Source organism: Perna viridis, chromosome 4, assembly GCF_037379345.1.
Source record: "Perna viridis isolate PV_CMFRI_1.1 ecotype Kerala chromosome 4, ASM3737934v1, whole genome shotgun sequence".
Lineage (NCBI taxonomy): Eukaryota > Metazoa > Mollusca > Bivalvia > Mytilida > Mytilidae > Perna > Perna viridis.
The window spans coordinates 30,156,597-30,173,928 of NC_142448.1; the positions used below are offsets into that span (position 1 = coordinate 30,156,597).

The following is a 17,332-nucleotide window of genomic DNA, read 5'->3' on the forward strand; positions in this document are numbered from 1 at the left end:
GCTGAAATTTTTTAAAGGGGATTGGGGAGACCCCCCCCTCATTATTTTGATTGGACTGATTTTTCAGGCTTTATTTTTTTTTTTATCTTTCTACAGATTTCAGCAGTTGCAGCTAACATACAGTTATGTGTAGCAGTATTGTTTATTGGTTCGAAGATAGCAGTCTTAACTGATAAAGAATCTTTCAGGCATATTGAAATGAATTGTTTTGGCCAATTTCCCATGTATTTAGCTTAATGAAACAACATATACAACGAAATAGAAACTCTGTAGCTAAAACACCTTAAAAAGTAATTAAAAACATTGTAGTCTGCCAGCTCATTGTCATACCAAATACCGAAAAAACTTCAGAAAGTAAAACGAAGTTCCCATCCACTAAAAAAATTAGAAATTTCTTCTAAAATCAAAGATTCTCCTTAGACTTGAAGTCATGATTTATAAACACAAATAATTCTTAAAATGAAGTATTAAAAATGTATTGAAATCTTTGTCTACACAAATACATATGGATGTATTAATGTGTTTAAACTGTTAATCATAATGAGGGTGTCATTGCCACTATTAACTCCCAAAATAGTTAAATCCAACTTGACTTTCAAAGAAACGTTTAAAATGGTCCTATTTTTTTTGTACTATTAAGGGCCTTCCTAAGATACTTCTGGTAACTACTGGGTCTGTATTAACAAGTTTTGTTATAAATGTTAGTCTATGAGTGGTAAATTTTTAATTCCCAATTCATACTTAGCAGGATTATAAACTGAAGTAAAATTAACTGATGTGTGATTTTTCAAAGGCTTAGGACATGCCTTTTAATCTGCTTAACAAAGTGATTACCAAATGATTTCTATTGTTGAAACTGTTATGAAGTCTTTCAGCACTTTATGTAAGGCATTTTTTTTAACTGCCCAATAACAACTTCATCGTTAATTGACATTTCAAACATCTGCTATACTAATTTAGGTGCTAATTGAATAACAGGTAATTTCTTAGGGTGTGTCACATACTGACAATTACTGGCATGTAATGACATGAATGAAAAAAAAAACTGAAAGATTTATATTTAATTAACAGGATTAAATAGCAACAATTTGAATTATAGAGTACAATCTGGCAATACTGAGTAATTTACATAAATATACCCGATTAATTTATACAATTATAAAAATTAACTCCCAACCAATCAAAACAACTATAATTAACAACTGAAACATACAACTAAAAGAGTATATTTAACACAAGCTATTAAAGGCATGAAAATATTTGCATCAAACTTGTACAGTTATCACAACTAAAAAATCACAAATTACTTAAAGCAATTTGTTCCTTTAATGTCAAAGGCAAAGCATTTGATTTTTAACAAAGTTTACATTATAATGTACATGTATATCACTATGCTCAAACAGTATAAATGTGGCAGTGTAAAGAGACGCTGACACCTGTTTATAGCAGCTCACCTAATGTACAATGTGTACAATACATGTACAAGTACATTGTACACCTAATACACTTTATTTTGTATTTTGTTGTAATTGCTGTTAAGGTATATGTATAGTCCAGTCTAACTATCATGCTACAGTGCACTACAAGTGATTCATGCTTATTTTTACACAAGAATATATACATGTATAGGCAGGAAAACCTTCAGAATGCCTTAAGAAAAAACGTTTTCAAAATGAAACCATAAGATACATTATTTTAAGACAACAAACTTCTCCTTGTCATCATTATCTAGATTAGGCCCTGGTCACAATGTACATACATGTACATGTATACATTCTTGGTAAGCCTTATCTAGACCATTTCATAAAACAATAATTAAACCATCTGATCCCTTGTACATACATGCACATGTATTACAATGCATATGAATTGTACATTTCCTTGTGAAACCATTTATACAAATATTCTTCTATTGTCATTATATTTTTTTCTTTATTCTGAGTATTTTGAATTAATAAGGATATTTTCTTAAATTTACACAATAAAATAACCTAAATATTTCTTCTTTGTGAATTTACAATGTACATGTATGCTCATCTAGAACTCTATAAAAGCACTTCCTTATTATGATAGAAACAAACTACACTTTTGTTTAACCAAATTGACACCATAATAATAAACTTTAAAAAATTTAAGGAAATACAACCCTTTTCAAAGAAAATTCACATGCGTATTTAAAGGAAGTACACCGGTTTAGAAATTAACTGAACATACAGACAGAACATTACACTGTTTACACAAAAACATGATTTGTATAATTTTGTTTACTTTTTAATGAATTATTTGTGTAGCATACAGTATGTACAATGTACATGGGAAAACATGCACTGTGTATACATGTATCATTGTATGTACATGTGTACATAGCAAAATGTTTCCAGTATAAACTTTATACTCAAAATATTTGAAGAAAAGTGCATTGTTTAGATAGGGACTCCCAGTAACCCTGTAATTTATTATCACATGTATATGAGCCAGTATTATATAATTGAAAATTGGAAATTTAAAACCTCAACATTATCTCGCTTGTATTTTTAGAAATTCAATATGATTTAAAATGTATGTAAATGTACATGTATATATATTAATTATTAACAAATGGCATTTAAATGTAATTTTACACCATGTTAGTATGAAAACTATTATGCATCAAGTTTGAAATAAGCCGCCATTGTTTTCTTACAAGAGAAATTCAGTATTTTATTTCACATGTTCAATTGAGATAAAAAAAATATAAAAATAAGCAAATTTCAAAGCAGTTAGAATACACTATCATTCTTCTTAGTAAACAGAGATCTAAATTACTAGCTGAGACATTGCATAGTCCAAATTTCAATTCATTTATGCTAATTCAAATGGAGATGAACAAATGTGCATGAACATGTAGAAGTGTAGACAAAACATATACACTGTAACCTGTTATATTAATATATGTACCAGGTACCACAGATACATGTACATTTTTTGTACATGTACTAATGAATTTTCAGTATAATATTCATAATTTATGTCACCCTCTTTGTACAATTTACATGTATGTGAAGATAGATGAAAATGTTCACATTTAAAATGAAATTTCATACTAAATGTATCTGGAATTTCCAATCTTAATTTGTATATATACTTTGTATACAATGTTTATCATCATGTAAATGTAATTTAAAGTGGTTGTTAATTCGCTATATTTAAACCTTTCAGCAGTATTTGTTCATACTTTTTAGAGATCCCATCCAAATACATTGAAATTAAAAAGAAGAAGAATGATCATACATTTGTACATGAAAAAAGCAAATGTACCTGTATTTTCCTGTTATATTAAACTCACTCAGCAACAGTTAAATTCAGCTAAAAATTTCTCAAACTAAAGATAACAATAACATAAAACAACCCATGATAAAAAAAAGTGTATACTTAAAATCTATCTAGTAAACTTAACAAAATCACACATCTATACATCTGTTTTAATAATTATCATTTTTTCTTTTTAGATTTTCTTCTCTTTAAGACAAGTTCATACATTGCTTCAATTGCATCTGATAGTCCTTCACCCGTTATTGCACAAGCACCAAGCACGGACCAAAGTTGTGATGGAGGTAGTTCATGTAAACCCAAGAGTTTTCCTAAAGCTGCAGGATCAACAGACCCTGGCATGTCTTGTTTATTGGCAACTACAAGAATAGGCAGTCCTGGATTGTCTGAGCACCTTATTAACTTAATAAGTTCAAGTTTTGCTTCCTCAATTCTCTCGTGATCTACAGAATCAACAACAAAAATCACTCCTTCAGATGAGCGAATGTAAGCTCGCCACAGGGGCCTTGTTTTATCAGCACCACCAACATCCCAGATTGTAAATGTTGTTCCTTTAGCAGTACCAGAATCACATTTCACTTTCTCACAGTTAAATCCAATTGTAGGAGTTGTGTTAGTGTATTGGTCATATTTAAGCCTATATAACAATGTTGTTTTACCAGATTGATCCAATCCTATCATAGTGAGCTGTACTGTTGACGAGCCTCCACCCATACTAAGTTTTGCTATTCATACTTCAAAAAAGTTAGTAAATATTAAGAAGAGGAGTGGCAAAAAGTTTCAAAAGTGACGACCTAGAAATTTACTTACTCTCATGGTTATTTAATAATCACATATGTAACAGCAATTGAAATATGCGAAGGAAGCAAAGTTTGCGTAGTTAATCGGCGCGCGTTAAAAGGATATCTTAAAATTTCTTCCTCCTTCCGATAATTATCCTTTCACAGAATCTTGAATCAGGGGATTGAATGAGTGAAAGGTGAAACTTCCGGTTATGACGCCATCTGGATCTGAACAGGTGTTTGGGTAACCTATAACACATGTCACAGGACCGAGCACAGCATCTGTTCAATTACTGAATGTTTTCGTAGAAATTGTATAAAAACATCCCCGAAGCAATAATTTTTATTGTAGACCAAGATCTCGCTTGGGTACAGAAATGTACAGTCCCTGATTCACATACCACAGATTGTCACTGGGTAGGATTACTTGTATGATATGAAAGAATTTATTTTCAAATTTTAAATTTTATACTTGAAGGACGTAAAAATGTATAACCTATTGAGAAAAAATTAAATTATTTCCTCGATCTTGGTAGCAATTTCAATATTCAATTAAATTTAAGTAAATTTTGAAGGTTTTTCCAAGGAGAGAAGGCTTAAAATTTGTAGTTACTACGAGATCGTTTCTCCCTCTAACTGTTTGGGAATACGTCAACGTGAAGAGTGAAATGCTTAACTGCAGCAAAGACTTAATATACACTCCCTGTCAGTCCCTGACTGCAGGCTATTGCACCTGTCAGTAAGCAGATTATATATAGGGGCCCAGCGAATCCAAGATTTCAATTTTTGGGGTAACTCGAATAATTCAAGCCCTCATCGTCATTGATTCTGTCCGACTCACGAGCGACTTAATGTAGCGATCGATATATATATAAATATATATATAGATATATATATATATATATATATATATATATATATAGTGAGTGGAATATAACGACTGAATTATTCGGGTTAGTTTTGGGATAAAATTTGTTAAAATTGAAAATTTCTTGCAAAAAAAAAAATCAATTTTATCGAGGCGTACACCCGAAACGCCTTTTAATAGAACCTGCATTACAAAGTCGACCCGACATGTCGGATTAGTAAAACACAAGATCTGTTCGATTTATCAAACGTAATAGTTCTGCAAAAATGCTTGTGATATCAGACAGAATGCCTCAACCAATCAATCACAATCAACTGTACAATTAAGCTTTGGTTGTTTAGCAAGTTCACGGAATTAGATTCCGAATATAACAAGTCACTCTAATTTTTTTGTAGTTACTTTTTGTCGGATATTACGAGTAACTCCAATCAATGCCTTAAAAGAATAAAACAATCTTCATTAGAAGCACGAGAGCTTTGGTAACCCTAAGTCCGACTTGATCATTGCCATTTGCCATCACACAGCCTCTGCAGACGGTACGGCTTTCATCTGTCCATATCAGAGAAATGTGTACCAGTATCTGATACGCTGGAAATACGTGTGTTCATACACAACCCCGTCACATTGTCAAGCGAGTGAAATGAATGGAACAGATCGATAATGTAAGTCAAGTACTTCAGATTGATCGTGAATGGAGGACGTTAAGGATCGTGAACCTTGTTACTTTTTCATCAACTACAGCAAAACTGAAACTTTTACAAACAAATAAAGGGTGTCTGACAAAATTTGAACTAGCTACGGTTACTCGGATTTACTTGAAAAAGTAACAAAAATAAAAATATTATTGATACTTGAGGGGCTAATGGATACTAATTACCTGAATGGATTGCCAGTTGCGGACCTAATAAATGTGAAGTAACAATAATTTATTTCTTTATACATGGCGTCGGTATTACACGAAAAACGTCCTATCAAGCACGGACGGAATATTTGTATCTGTTGACAGTATCCAACTTAACATTGCTGAAATTTGAAAAAAAAACAGCATTAATTGGACAACATACAGATATGTTCACTTGTACAGTTGTTAAAAATGAATATAAAGTTTTTGGAATAAAAAAAATGGGGTTTTATTTTTTTCTATGACACAATGGTAAGGAAAAACAAGGCAACCAAGACTTAAATATAACATATGTCTGGGAGAAAATCCAAATATTAATGCAAGGAGTTAATTATATTTAACTCATTGATTAATGATAGAATGTACGTGTAAAAACTTTAAATTTTATTTCCTGATTTTTCATCAAATACGGAGACGTCCATTATAACATAATAGTTATTCAGACCATAGACAGCTGGGTATTTTTCACGGCTTACAATCTATATTCGGCTTATGGAATATGAATCATAAGCCGTGAATGTAACATTATATACCCTCTAAAGGCGGAATAACATATAATATAAAGTCACTGATTACAACATGTAATTATACACATGCACACTCCATATATTCCCACATGATTGTTTTCGCTAATAAAACACGATCGTTTGTAAAATTTAATCCCAGGTCAAACAAATTCGAAGTGGACCGGAACTTATTATTTTTTGTTCTTCATCTACCTCTTCTTCTTATCATTATCATTATTATTTCTTTCTCCGCGAAGGATCTCAGAAACATTTGCAGAACATCTGTGTTAGCGTTGAACACAATAAGTACTACGTGTATTCTACCTTTGTCATATTTCCCGGGGTGTCGACCAATTTTTGGACAACTCTTTTCCGTTATTGTTTTAAATTAGAGTAGGATTGAAAACTTCCGGTTGATTGAAAGTCATGTCTTTATTGTCCTTTTGCACAAAATGCATATTAAATGCTTCTTCTAAGCACATTTATCGACATCCATGTAGGAGCTATAAAAGTATATACAGTATAGATCAACTTTATCCTGGTAGAAATCCTGACATCATTGGACAGGTGTTTTTTCTCATGTAAATTTATGTTGTTCAGGCACGAGACCGCAATTAAATTTCAAGTGCATTTCAATATACACATTTGAGCAGATTAAAAAAATTCCACCGGCGCAAACTGAATAAAACTTCTCTGGCCTAAAGATATGTACAAACAGGATTTTATATATAAATTGTAGAAAATATTACCATCATTTTCTGAAATTAATACATATAATTCGGAGATGGGGTAAACATGACAAATGAACTGAGTTAAAAGTCCTAAATTTTAACCTTCTTCCACTGAACCAAATCACAACTTTTAGTCAGAATTGATTAATGAAAAAAATCCCATGTAATTTGAACCTATTTTCTACCAATTAGAGGCAAAACTTCAGCAAATAAGTTTCCAGTAAAAAATATGGAATGTACCTACTACCAAAGTTGAAACTATATTCGTATACAACGAAAACCAAGGGGAATTAATTGTGTTCTCATACCTTCAGCTAAAATGCCTAAATTGTAAATGTGTCCCTGTCGACCTATTACAAAACTGCTGAAGGGGCATTATTTTAGCTGTTTTTGACTTTGAGTTTGGTCCCTATTTATCATTGAGCTGAATACATTGTTTATGTTTATCAATGTATAAGGTATACATTTTAAGGGTTTATAATTGATAATGTGAGAGACAGGGATGTCAGTAGGACAGTAGTAATTGAAGTAAAATGTAGCAGGAAAAAAAGAAAAATTATAAAATTTAACTTTTTTGGTTGAAGAGATTTCAATATAATGGTAAATATAATTGACATGAGAGGTTTTAGTGCAGGTGAGAATGTCAGAATGGAAGAGGAGTTCTGTACCTTTCTATTATAGGTAGATGGAACATTACCTTATTACAAAATTATTCCATAAGTTCATTGTTTTTCATTCAGTTGATTTGATAATGGGTGAAGTTATGATATTTACATTGATTTGCACTTCAGAATAGGCCAGAAGCTACTAAAACAGGATTCACTGGCTTCATCCCAGTTGGTAAGTGTTTATGTGTCATTTTTGTGTAGTTCTGATATTTTAAAAATTTTTGGCTGGCTAGCACTCGTGTAAGTCGGCTTATTTAATGGTGAATGTCGGCCGGGTGGTTGGTGGATGTGTAGTGAAAATATTTTTGTAACATTTTTCTCAGCAACTATAAATCACAGCCACTAGATATTTGCTGGTACACAACTTTAGTATTGGGTCCTATATCATGGGATGCGATTTCAGGTCTTTCACACTTAAACTTCTTATTTACTAACTTGGTGTATTTTTCAACTGTATGGTGTCCCAGCTATTTCTGTGTTTGACCCATTTTCTTTACTGCAGGGAAGATGATGAATTTAGAACATTTTTGTGTGTGTCCATTGTTTGGTTAATTTTTTTGTACTGGTAATTTGTTTACTAAAGTTGTTTATTATGATAGATTTGAAAATGCCAGTGTATATTCAAATGTCTTACGTTTTGTTTGTTTTCAGAAAAATTAGAAATAAAAGCACTAAGAGGAAGTGGACCTGGAGGACAGAATGTTCACATGAGTTAGTAACTGTAAACTCTTAATATGGAAAGCAAAGTAATACTTTACTACGCTTTTTTCTTTAGTTTGCTAACATATCACCTGAATCTTTTCATTATTAGGATGCAAATACGATGCTTATATGGTAGATCTTTTACAAGTAATCAAGGGAACCATGATTCTAGTGGAAATCAAAAGAATGTTATCCAGGCACAAAGACTAGACATGGAAAACAGACTAACACAACAAAGAACAAAGTAACTAAAATAATACAAAGTAACAAAAGTAAATGAGCAACTCAGACTCCATTAAAACTGGGAGCATGGACCAGGTGCACCAGTAGGGTAAGCATCCTCTGCTTTTCTAGAAACACCTGTCAAGTTGCTCAAATAACTTGGTACTGCACAATTATTCAGTGAGTAATTATACCCTATGCAACAAGGTATAATGTTTGTATCTTATTCGTCCATCGTCAGAATAAGTTCATGTGTCGTCTGTCGTCACTACATGTGTATCATTTCAATAATACCTTCATTTCTTGTTAAATTACCATTAAACATGGATGAAATGTTGGTAACCATAAAAGCTTTCAGGGGATGGATTTTCAAAAGGGGGACCATTTTTTAAACTAAGTGTGCAATGTGAAGGTGTGGGGTATGTTAGCATGCTCACTAAGGTTCTTTCAGAATTTTTTTTCTTTGTACATGTACTAAATTTGTATTAAGTTAATAAGAGACTTGGAATTATCATTAGCTCTCCTACCCTGTATTTTAGTTAATTGTTTATTTGGTTTGTATTTACTCACATTATTTGGTACATGTTATTGCAGCCAATAATAAAGTGGAAATCCGATTCCATGTGCAAACAGCTGAATGGATACCGGAGGATGTCAAACAAAGATTCATTGAACAGGTATTATAATATGAAGCAGGTATAACCTGTAAGATAACAAAGTTGAATATACATGTATTGATATTTTTAAAAATGATGCCTTTTTCTGTTTAATATCAACTAGGATTTATTTTTCAGACTGTTGTTAAAGATACGAAACTAGAAAAGATACTTGTTTTGTATTATCCTTGGTATTGCAAGTTAACTTCCTGTCAGACTGAAATCAGGCTCTCAGTGCTTCTAAGGTCAAAGGTTAAATTTGCATTGATTACCATTTTGAGGTTTTTCTCCTCTATTATTGTTTTAAGTTTCCTTTTAAAGAAGATTTGATTGATACCCATCCAAAGGTGCCAAGCATGATAATCATATGATGGCATGATTCAAATGATAAACATATGGTAATTTACATATGAAAATAATGTCATATGATTACCATTTGTTAATATTGATTGGTAACATTTGATTATCATATGCTTGTGAAAAAATGATAGTCACATGATAGTCATATGATGTTTATATGTATATTGAAATATATGCTCCATTATGTCTGAACCCACATTGTATTAGTCCTCTAGAAAATGGGGCTTTTTTGAATTTATGCACTTTAATTTTGTTTCCTACCCTACTCCTACAAGGTAAGAGGTTGGAATTCTGTTCCTCCATACCCCAACTTAGGATGACACCAAGTCAGAAAAAAAGCTTAGCAGACAAATTCTTGAGTATGTCTTACCTGTGTTTGTTTTTTTTTTTGTAAAATATTTTAAGTTCAGAGGAACTTAGTATTTTTGTGCTTTTGGTTATTTGGAGTGCATAGTGGGTATGAGTATGACCACCTTAAATTACATGATTTGTGAAATATTTAGTACAATAGTTCTGAACACATTGATAGAAACATTTGCTTGAAAAGGCTTTATTATAAGAACATTATGACCTGATGTACATTGTAAGTTAAGTCTGATAACTCTGGATTTGGGTTCCTATTCCAATATTTTTGGTTTTAAGTATGTTTTGTAAACAATTTTTTTTTGTATCTTGAATTTCCTAGAAAATTCGTTTGAATACTGCTGATGAGGAGTAATCCTTGGAAAGTGTACAGCATATCAAAATTAACAGTATTTTTGTATTTATCAGTCTAAAAAAAAACAAGTAGTGTATACTGAAAATAAGCATAGTGGTATGCTTGTGTAGATCCAGGGATCTTATTGACCTTATTTTTGATATTCACAGATGTACAAAAATAATGCTAGGCAGATAAAACATTACCAGAAATGCATTTAACTAAAGAATCATATGCTGTGCTCTGATAGATTGACTATGTACCAGAATGTTTATTTTTTTGTGTGGCTAAACATGTGTCAGAATTCTGATTTACTGACTCTGTATTTAAAAACTCATTATTCTATTTCACTACTCCATAAACATTCTAGATTTAGGCTTTTGTCTAGCATATTATGAAATGTGAATCTTGGTATGCAGACAAAATTCTTTTTTTTTTGTGCAAACTTTCAAAATAAATGCACTTAAGGACAACAACCGTAATCATATTATTCTTGATATACTTGCAAATATCAAATATACTAGGTTTTGCACAATGTTTATGCAGTTGATCCAATTTAAGAAACTGGTCAAATTCTGGGGCGGATCCAGGCACTTTGAAAAGGAGGGGTGGCATCCATGGTTCCTCAGAAAAGGGATGGGTGCTAGGACATTATTTGCCATTTTTTTTTATCAATTTTACACATGAAAATGACAAATTTTCCAATAAAAAGGGGGTGCAATCCCCCTTCACCGCCTCTGGATCTGCCATTGAAATTAGCCAAAATGTGGATACATGGCTACATACAGACATTGGAAATAAATTTACAATAGACAATCTATGATACAAGGGAGGTAACTCCCACTTTTCAATAAAGGTCTCACTAACCACTTCCGGTTCAAATGGCCATCCCCCTATGTAGTACCAAAAACACACTGAACCTAGACATATGCATTGTAAGTGCATTATTTGTGTGTATTATGATTAAAAGTAGTCAAAATAAAGCTGAGAATGTGTACTTTAAAATCATATATGTAATTAACTACAAAAGTGTATGAATATTGTTTACATGTGTGAGTAATATGCCTCCATGCTGTCAGTTAGCAGAACAGGTAAAAATGTGGATTTTCAGTATTATTTATTCAAGTAAATTTTGTGAAGAATTTCTACTATCATCGTACCATTAGCATAATGATTTTGGAAGCCTTATTTTCCAAGCTTCGCGACGGTATGCAGCTTTAAGATGTCATTTGTCCTGGGAATTCACAGTGAGACTTTGAAAATTACTTTTTTAACATGTAAAGTAATGGAAACGTTAGAAGTGGTTAGTGAGACCATAAATTAAATTATGGCATATTTCAGAAAAATGCATAATTTGAGGAAAATTGCCTTTCCTGGTCATTATTTCCACTTTCCCATAAATCAGTATAGTGATATTGGTAATCTGGCTATATTTTAAGAGGTGCATTGTGCAAGGTATTTTAAAAAACAACATAGCAACAAGATTTTTATTAGTAACAGTGACTCATAACTTGACGTCATCCATGAAATACACGTCACTGCTTGGGATATTCAAAGTACTCAAATAGTCACACAGCACAGACTTAGAATCGCACTGTAATGAAATAGGTATGATATAAATTGTTGAAATCTGTTCTTTTTTCATAATGATAAATGATATTTACTATTACAACTTCTTGAATTATCATAGGTATCAATTTGGTGTGACAAGTTAGTTAAAATTGTAATTTTTTAGTAATTTAGGGAAAATATCACTGAGGGGCATGATATAAAAATGACATTTCCTTGTAGTCCTATGTCTGATTTTGATAGTTTTGGTCTTATTAGACTCACAAAACCTCAAGCTTTCATAAAATGTAAAAAAAGAAAAACATAAAAACTCATGAAATATTTTTAAGGTCTCACTAACCACTTCCGGTTCAAATGGCCATCCCCCTATGTAGTACCAAAAACACACTGAACCTAGACATATGCATTGTAAGTGCATTATTTGTGTGTATTATGATTAAAAGTAGTCAAAATAAAGCTGAGAATGTGTACTTTAAAATCATATATGTAATTAACTACAAAAGTGTATGAATATTGTTTACATGTGTGAGTAATATGCCTCCATGCTGTCAGTTAGCAGAACAGGTAAAAATGTGGATTTTCAGTATTATTTATTCAAGTAAATTTTGTGAAGAATTTCTACTATCATCGTACCATTAGCATAATGATTTTGGAAGCCTTATTTTCCAAGCTTCGCGACGGTATGCAGCTTTAAGATGTCATTTGTCCTGGGAATTCACAGTGAGACTTTGAAAATTACTTTTTTAACATGTAAAGTAATGGAAACGTTAGAAGTGGTTAGTGAGACCAAAACTTTAGCACATCCAAACCAAAATGATACACAACTCATGTATAAAGAATAATAAGAGTGTGAATATAGGCTTTCGCAATAGTCATTAGTAACTTATGGATAGCAGATATAAATAATACTTTGATTTGTTGTATATATGATATTTAGAAAATCCAGTGCATCGTAAACTTCTTAGGCTTGTTGGTAAAAATTGCAATGTTACAATAATGTTGGTTCATATTTTTGCATGTCTGTAATGAATGATATTTGCCCTATTAGATTAACTATAGCTATCAATAAGGTTAATAATGAAAGGTCATTCTCACTGCAATTTTCAAATTGTTCCTATGCTTCTGGTGGATCGGATTCAACTGCCTATGGTTATTTTTTTCAGGAAAAACATAGAATAAACAAAGATGGTTACTTTGTTACAACATCACACAAAACCCGTCAAATGTTACTGAACCAAGGAGACTGTATTAACAAAATTAGAACAGCAGTTTTTAACAGTATGAAAGTTAATGAACCTCCGACAGAAGAATATTTAAAAGAGGTCCAAAGGAGGCAAGTTATAAACTATCTTCACCTTAAGTATAAGGATTAAACAGTTTTTATACAACCACAAAAATGCTTTTTTGCCATATAATGATATCACCTGTCGGCAGCAGCTGTCATATGTTATTAGCATCCGTTAACTTTTCTTTATTCACAATAACTTGAGGAAAACTTTCCTTTTTTTTTTTTAAATGTTAACACATTGTTTCTAATTATACTTGGGGTATATAGACAGGTCTGTCTGTCTGTCTGTCTGTCAGACCTGAAACTTTTTAGGATGTAATGTTACCACAAAGAGATATGCATACTGCCAGGAATTTATGTTTGGACAAAAATTGTAGAAATGACAGCTGTTGAACTTAGGCATTTTTCAGCAAAACTTGGTCTAATGCATTGTTCCCAACTTCTCCTTAACAACTTGTTATATTTTAATGTAATGATAGATTACTATATTGGGATGTGCATTTAGTCAGGAATTTATGTTTGAGCAAACATTTGTAGAAATGACAGTTGTTGGACTTGAGAATTTTTCAGCGAAACTTGGCCTCATGTGTTGTCTGCATATCTCTTTCTCAACAACTTGCAGGATTAGTATGAAACTCAAATTGGTGTTAAATTACCATATAGGGATGATCATATTGTAGACATTTATGTTTACAGTAAACTTGCAGTCATGTTCTGTCATTATGTTACTGAAAATTAGTACTGATTATGTTTTAAGAGTTGGATGTTTTAGAAATGGCAGCAAAATTGTATGTAAAAAGTGCCGAGTCTATCCTTCATAAAAATTGTCCCATATGAATCGTTTGTCCAGATTGGTCCCCAAATGTACAGGGTTCAACAGGTTGGAAGGTATTTAGTCCCATTAGGGGCAATATCTAGTTCCTTTGATATTAAGAAGCTAAAATTAGTAAAATAGGTGATATTATTAGAATTGATAGAAAAAAGGCATTGTAAATCTGATATTGACAATTTAGATGTCAATGTTCTCATTTTTAAATTCTGTTTTAAAAGTTTTTTCACAAGAAAGCCTTATGTCTAACCATTTTTGGAGTTAATGAAATACAACATTGGGGAACACCAACAAACATCTACTTTTTTATTTTTGGTACATTTTTGAAGTTGTTTTTATTGGATTCCTTATGAAAATCTCTGTTGTGTTCATCATGAACTACAATATCTTATGAAAATCCCTATCAGTTGTTGTGTTCATAATGAACTACAATTCCTTATGAAAATCCATATTAGTTGTTGTGTTCCTAATGAACTACAATTCCTTATGAAAATCCCTATCAGTTGTTGTGTTCATAATGAACTACAATTCCTTATGAAAATCCCTATCAGTTGTTGTGTTCATAATGAACTACAATTCCTTATGAACTACAATACCTTATGAAAATCCCTATCAGTTGTTGTGTTCATAATGAACTACAATTCCTTATGAAAATCCCCATCAGTTGTTGTGTTCTTAATAAACTACAATTCCTTATGAAAATCCCTATCAGTTGTTGTGTTCATAATGAACTACAATTCCTTATGAAAATCCATATCAGTTGTTGTGTTCATAATGAACTACAATTCCTTATGAAAATCCATATCAGTTGTTGTGTTCATAATGAACAACAATTCCTTATGAAAATCCCTTTCAGTTGTTGGGTTCATAATGAAGTACAATTCTTTATGAAAATCCCTGTTGTGTTTTTAATAAACTACAATTCCTTATGAAAATCCCTTTCAGTTGTTGTGTTCATAATGAACTACAATTCTTTATGAAAATCCCCATCAGTTGTTGTGTTCATAATGAGCTGCAATTTCTTATGAAAACCCCTATCAGTTGTTGTGTTCATAATGAAATACAATTCCTTATGCATTAGTGTGTCAAAAATTAATATTTTGTCCATATTTGCCCATAATAAACAGAGTTCAACTTGCTGCGATGGTATCATGCTGTGTTCTGCAAAGCTCTTTATTTAGCCAGTAACTATATATTGTATTACATTTGCTTTGCACTAACTAAATAGGCTATTTTATGTCCATATTTCAAATATGGAGTATTGTTAGATCATACTCAATACAAAAGTAAACAAGATGTCCTTTGGTTTTGCCTCAGGTCAAGATGTATTATTTTCTTTCAAAATTTGATAATTATATTAATTGAATGCAACACTTAATTTCAGGTTGTGGAAATTGGAAGAATTGTAAATATAATTTAATTTAATTAGTAGTGTTTCCAATTAAGTTAGGCACTATAATAGATACTAGTTTCTTTACTACACTACTCACTATTTAAAAAAGTTGCAGTCCATATAATACTCCATGTCTGTTAGTCTGGATCGTACTGCCTAATAATGGGAAGATACAACCAGATAATTTGTGAGAAATTCCTGGGCAGGCCACAATTTTTTCATCTTTTTGCCCTAATAATGAGAAAAATAGAATCAAGATGGAGTACAAACTCCTTGCATGTCAGTCCAATGTGATACTTCATAAAATAATTACCATGATGTTTTTATTTTACAGGCAAGAGAAAGCACAGAGAGAAAGAATAAGACAGAAAAAAGAACATTCTTTAAAAAAGAGAGATAGACAAAAGTTTTAATGTTATAAATAGTGTTAATTTTTTATTCAGTAAAGTTATAAAACTATTTGTCCATCTGTAAAAGGCCTAATATTGGAAGAAATATGCTTTAAAATTTGCAGATGCTGAATGCAGTAAATGTTTTCTATCTTATGGGGGTTTTGTATGATAAAATGTTTTTATTATTGCAAAAATTGTGACAGATTGGTAATAGCAATATCTAAAACTTGCATTTTGGAATTTTTTTAAGAATTTAAATAGATGCTGCAAATTTTAATGAAATTTTTATTTCAAAAATGCATTGTACAATGACATTAAAGTACTGGGGCAAAGACCTCTGAAGACTTAAATGCCACAGCCCACAGGTTTACTTTACATACAGAAATTATTGTGTTCATGTTATCATGATTTATTTCATTTTAGATAAAAGCAGGGTCTGTTCAATTGATCAGACTTTCTGTCCTGAAAATCTGCCATAAGATGTTAAACCTACTAATATTTGTTAATATTAATTATTTCTTTTTTCACTGTTAACTTTTAACAGTGTTGTGCATCCATCCAAAATCGTCAAAGTACTATTTGTTTTTTAAATGGAATTAATCCAGTTCAAAAGGTACAAAATTCAAACTTTATTTTATCAGATCCAACCTTACTGAGGGTAAGGGACACAACTCTTACAAATCATTGGAATGTTTGTATTCAGCATTTTACATCAATCTCACATACTGGTAAACATCAAAGTAACTTGGACTAATTTCATTCTGTTTCAAATGAAAGCTTGAAAGGCTTTGCTGAAATTGAATATTATACGAACATATCACTAATTTCAAGAGTTATCTCCCTTACCCTAAGTCTACCTCCTAAATGATATGAAGTACAATTTTAGTCCAGCTATTGTGTGGATAACAAAAATAGATTAATTTTTGCCCCTAATTCTCAATACTTCGAGGTCAAATTCTGAAAGGAATAAAATTATAATCCCCTAAAGATCATCAGTTTTACTTTATAATGTGGGATGTAACTTTGAGGTTCAATTTCATACAGATCCATTACTCAAGTTTTTGTGTGAGAACCAAATGCTTAAATGACAGTACTATAGCAGTTTTTTTTATACTATCTCCAGATTTTTGGGGTTATATTATGGTAACATCCTCTCGTCATCCTTTGTTAACTTTAGTTTATTAATGATATCTTGAGTAAAACTTAAAAAGTAACAAGGACTATATAGAAATCTGCCTAAACTAAAATCCTCATTTGACTGTAGAATTTGTTTGGTTTATTTAGGTTCAAGCTACACTGAAATTGATACAAAGGGACTTAAAAATGTCTGGTTTAGACAGGTTTTTTTATTATCCAGTGTTCAGTTTTGAGAGGTTTTGAATTATTCAGGGATCAATTTTGACAGGTTTCTCTGAACTGATGTATCTTTGAATTATTGGAACAAGAGGCTTCCAGGAGC

The 17,332-nt window shown here is 31.5% G+C and overlaps 2 protein-coding genes across 3 annotated transcripts; one reads left to right on the forward strand and one right to left on the reverse strand.

The window, feature by feature from the left end:
• Positions 1-1,046: 1,046 nt before the first annotated feature.
• On the reverse strand, positions 1,047-4,344 carry LOC148619690 (ADP-ribosylation factor-like protein 4C). The gene has a single exon (XM_088579866.1). The coding sequence runs from the start codon at positions 4,021-4,023 to the stop codon at positions 3,472-3,474; it is 552 nt and encodes a 183-aa protein (XP_088435992.1). The 5' UTR covers positions 4,024-4,344; the 3' UTR covers positions 1,047-3,471.
• A 2,398-nt stretch (positions 4,345-6,742) lies between these two features.
• Positions 6,743-15,940, forward strand: LOC148619691 (large ribosomal subunit protein mL62-like). 2 transcript variants are annotated; one of them, XM_088579871.1, is made up of 7 exons: positions 6,743-6,933; positions 7,889-7,937; positions 8,417-8,476; positions 9,284-9,366; positions 13,135-13,304; positions 15,473-15,493; positions 15,816-15,940. In XM_088579871.1, exons 1-7 carry the CDS (start codon positions 6,793-6,795, stop codon positions 15,892-15,894), a joined length of 603 nt encoding a protein of 200 aa, XP_088435997.1. In that variant the 5' UTR covers positions 6,743-6,792; the 3' UTR covers positions 15,895-15,940. The 2 variants fall into 2 exon arrangements, with proteins under 2 accessions (XP_088435997.1, XP_088435998.1); XM_088579872.1 differs by lacking the exon at positions 15,473-15,493.
• The last annotated feature ends 1,392 nt before the right edge of the window (positions 15,941-17,332 follow it).

Bases quoted from the DNA above. Each gene is read 5' to 3' on its own strand.
- LOC148619691 (XM_088579871.1), top strand. From the start codon at position 6,793: ATGTCTTTATTGTCCTTTTGCACAAAATGCATATTAAATGCTTCTTCT. The intron at 6,934-7,888 runs GTGTTTTTTCTC...TTTGCACTTCAG, and splicing joins ATCCTGACATCATTGGACAG to AATAGGCCAGAAGCTACTAA. The intron at 9,367-13,134 runs GTATTATAATAT...TATTTTTTTCAG, and splicing joins AACAAAGATTCATTGAACAG to GAAAAACATAGAATAAACAA.
- LOC148619690 (XM_088579866.1), bottom strand. From the start codon at position 4,023: ATGGGTGGAGGCTCGTCAACAGTACAGCTCACTATGATAGGATTGGAT.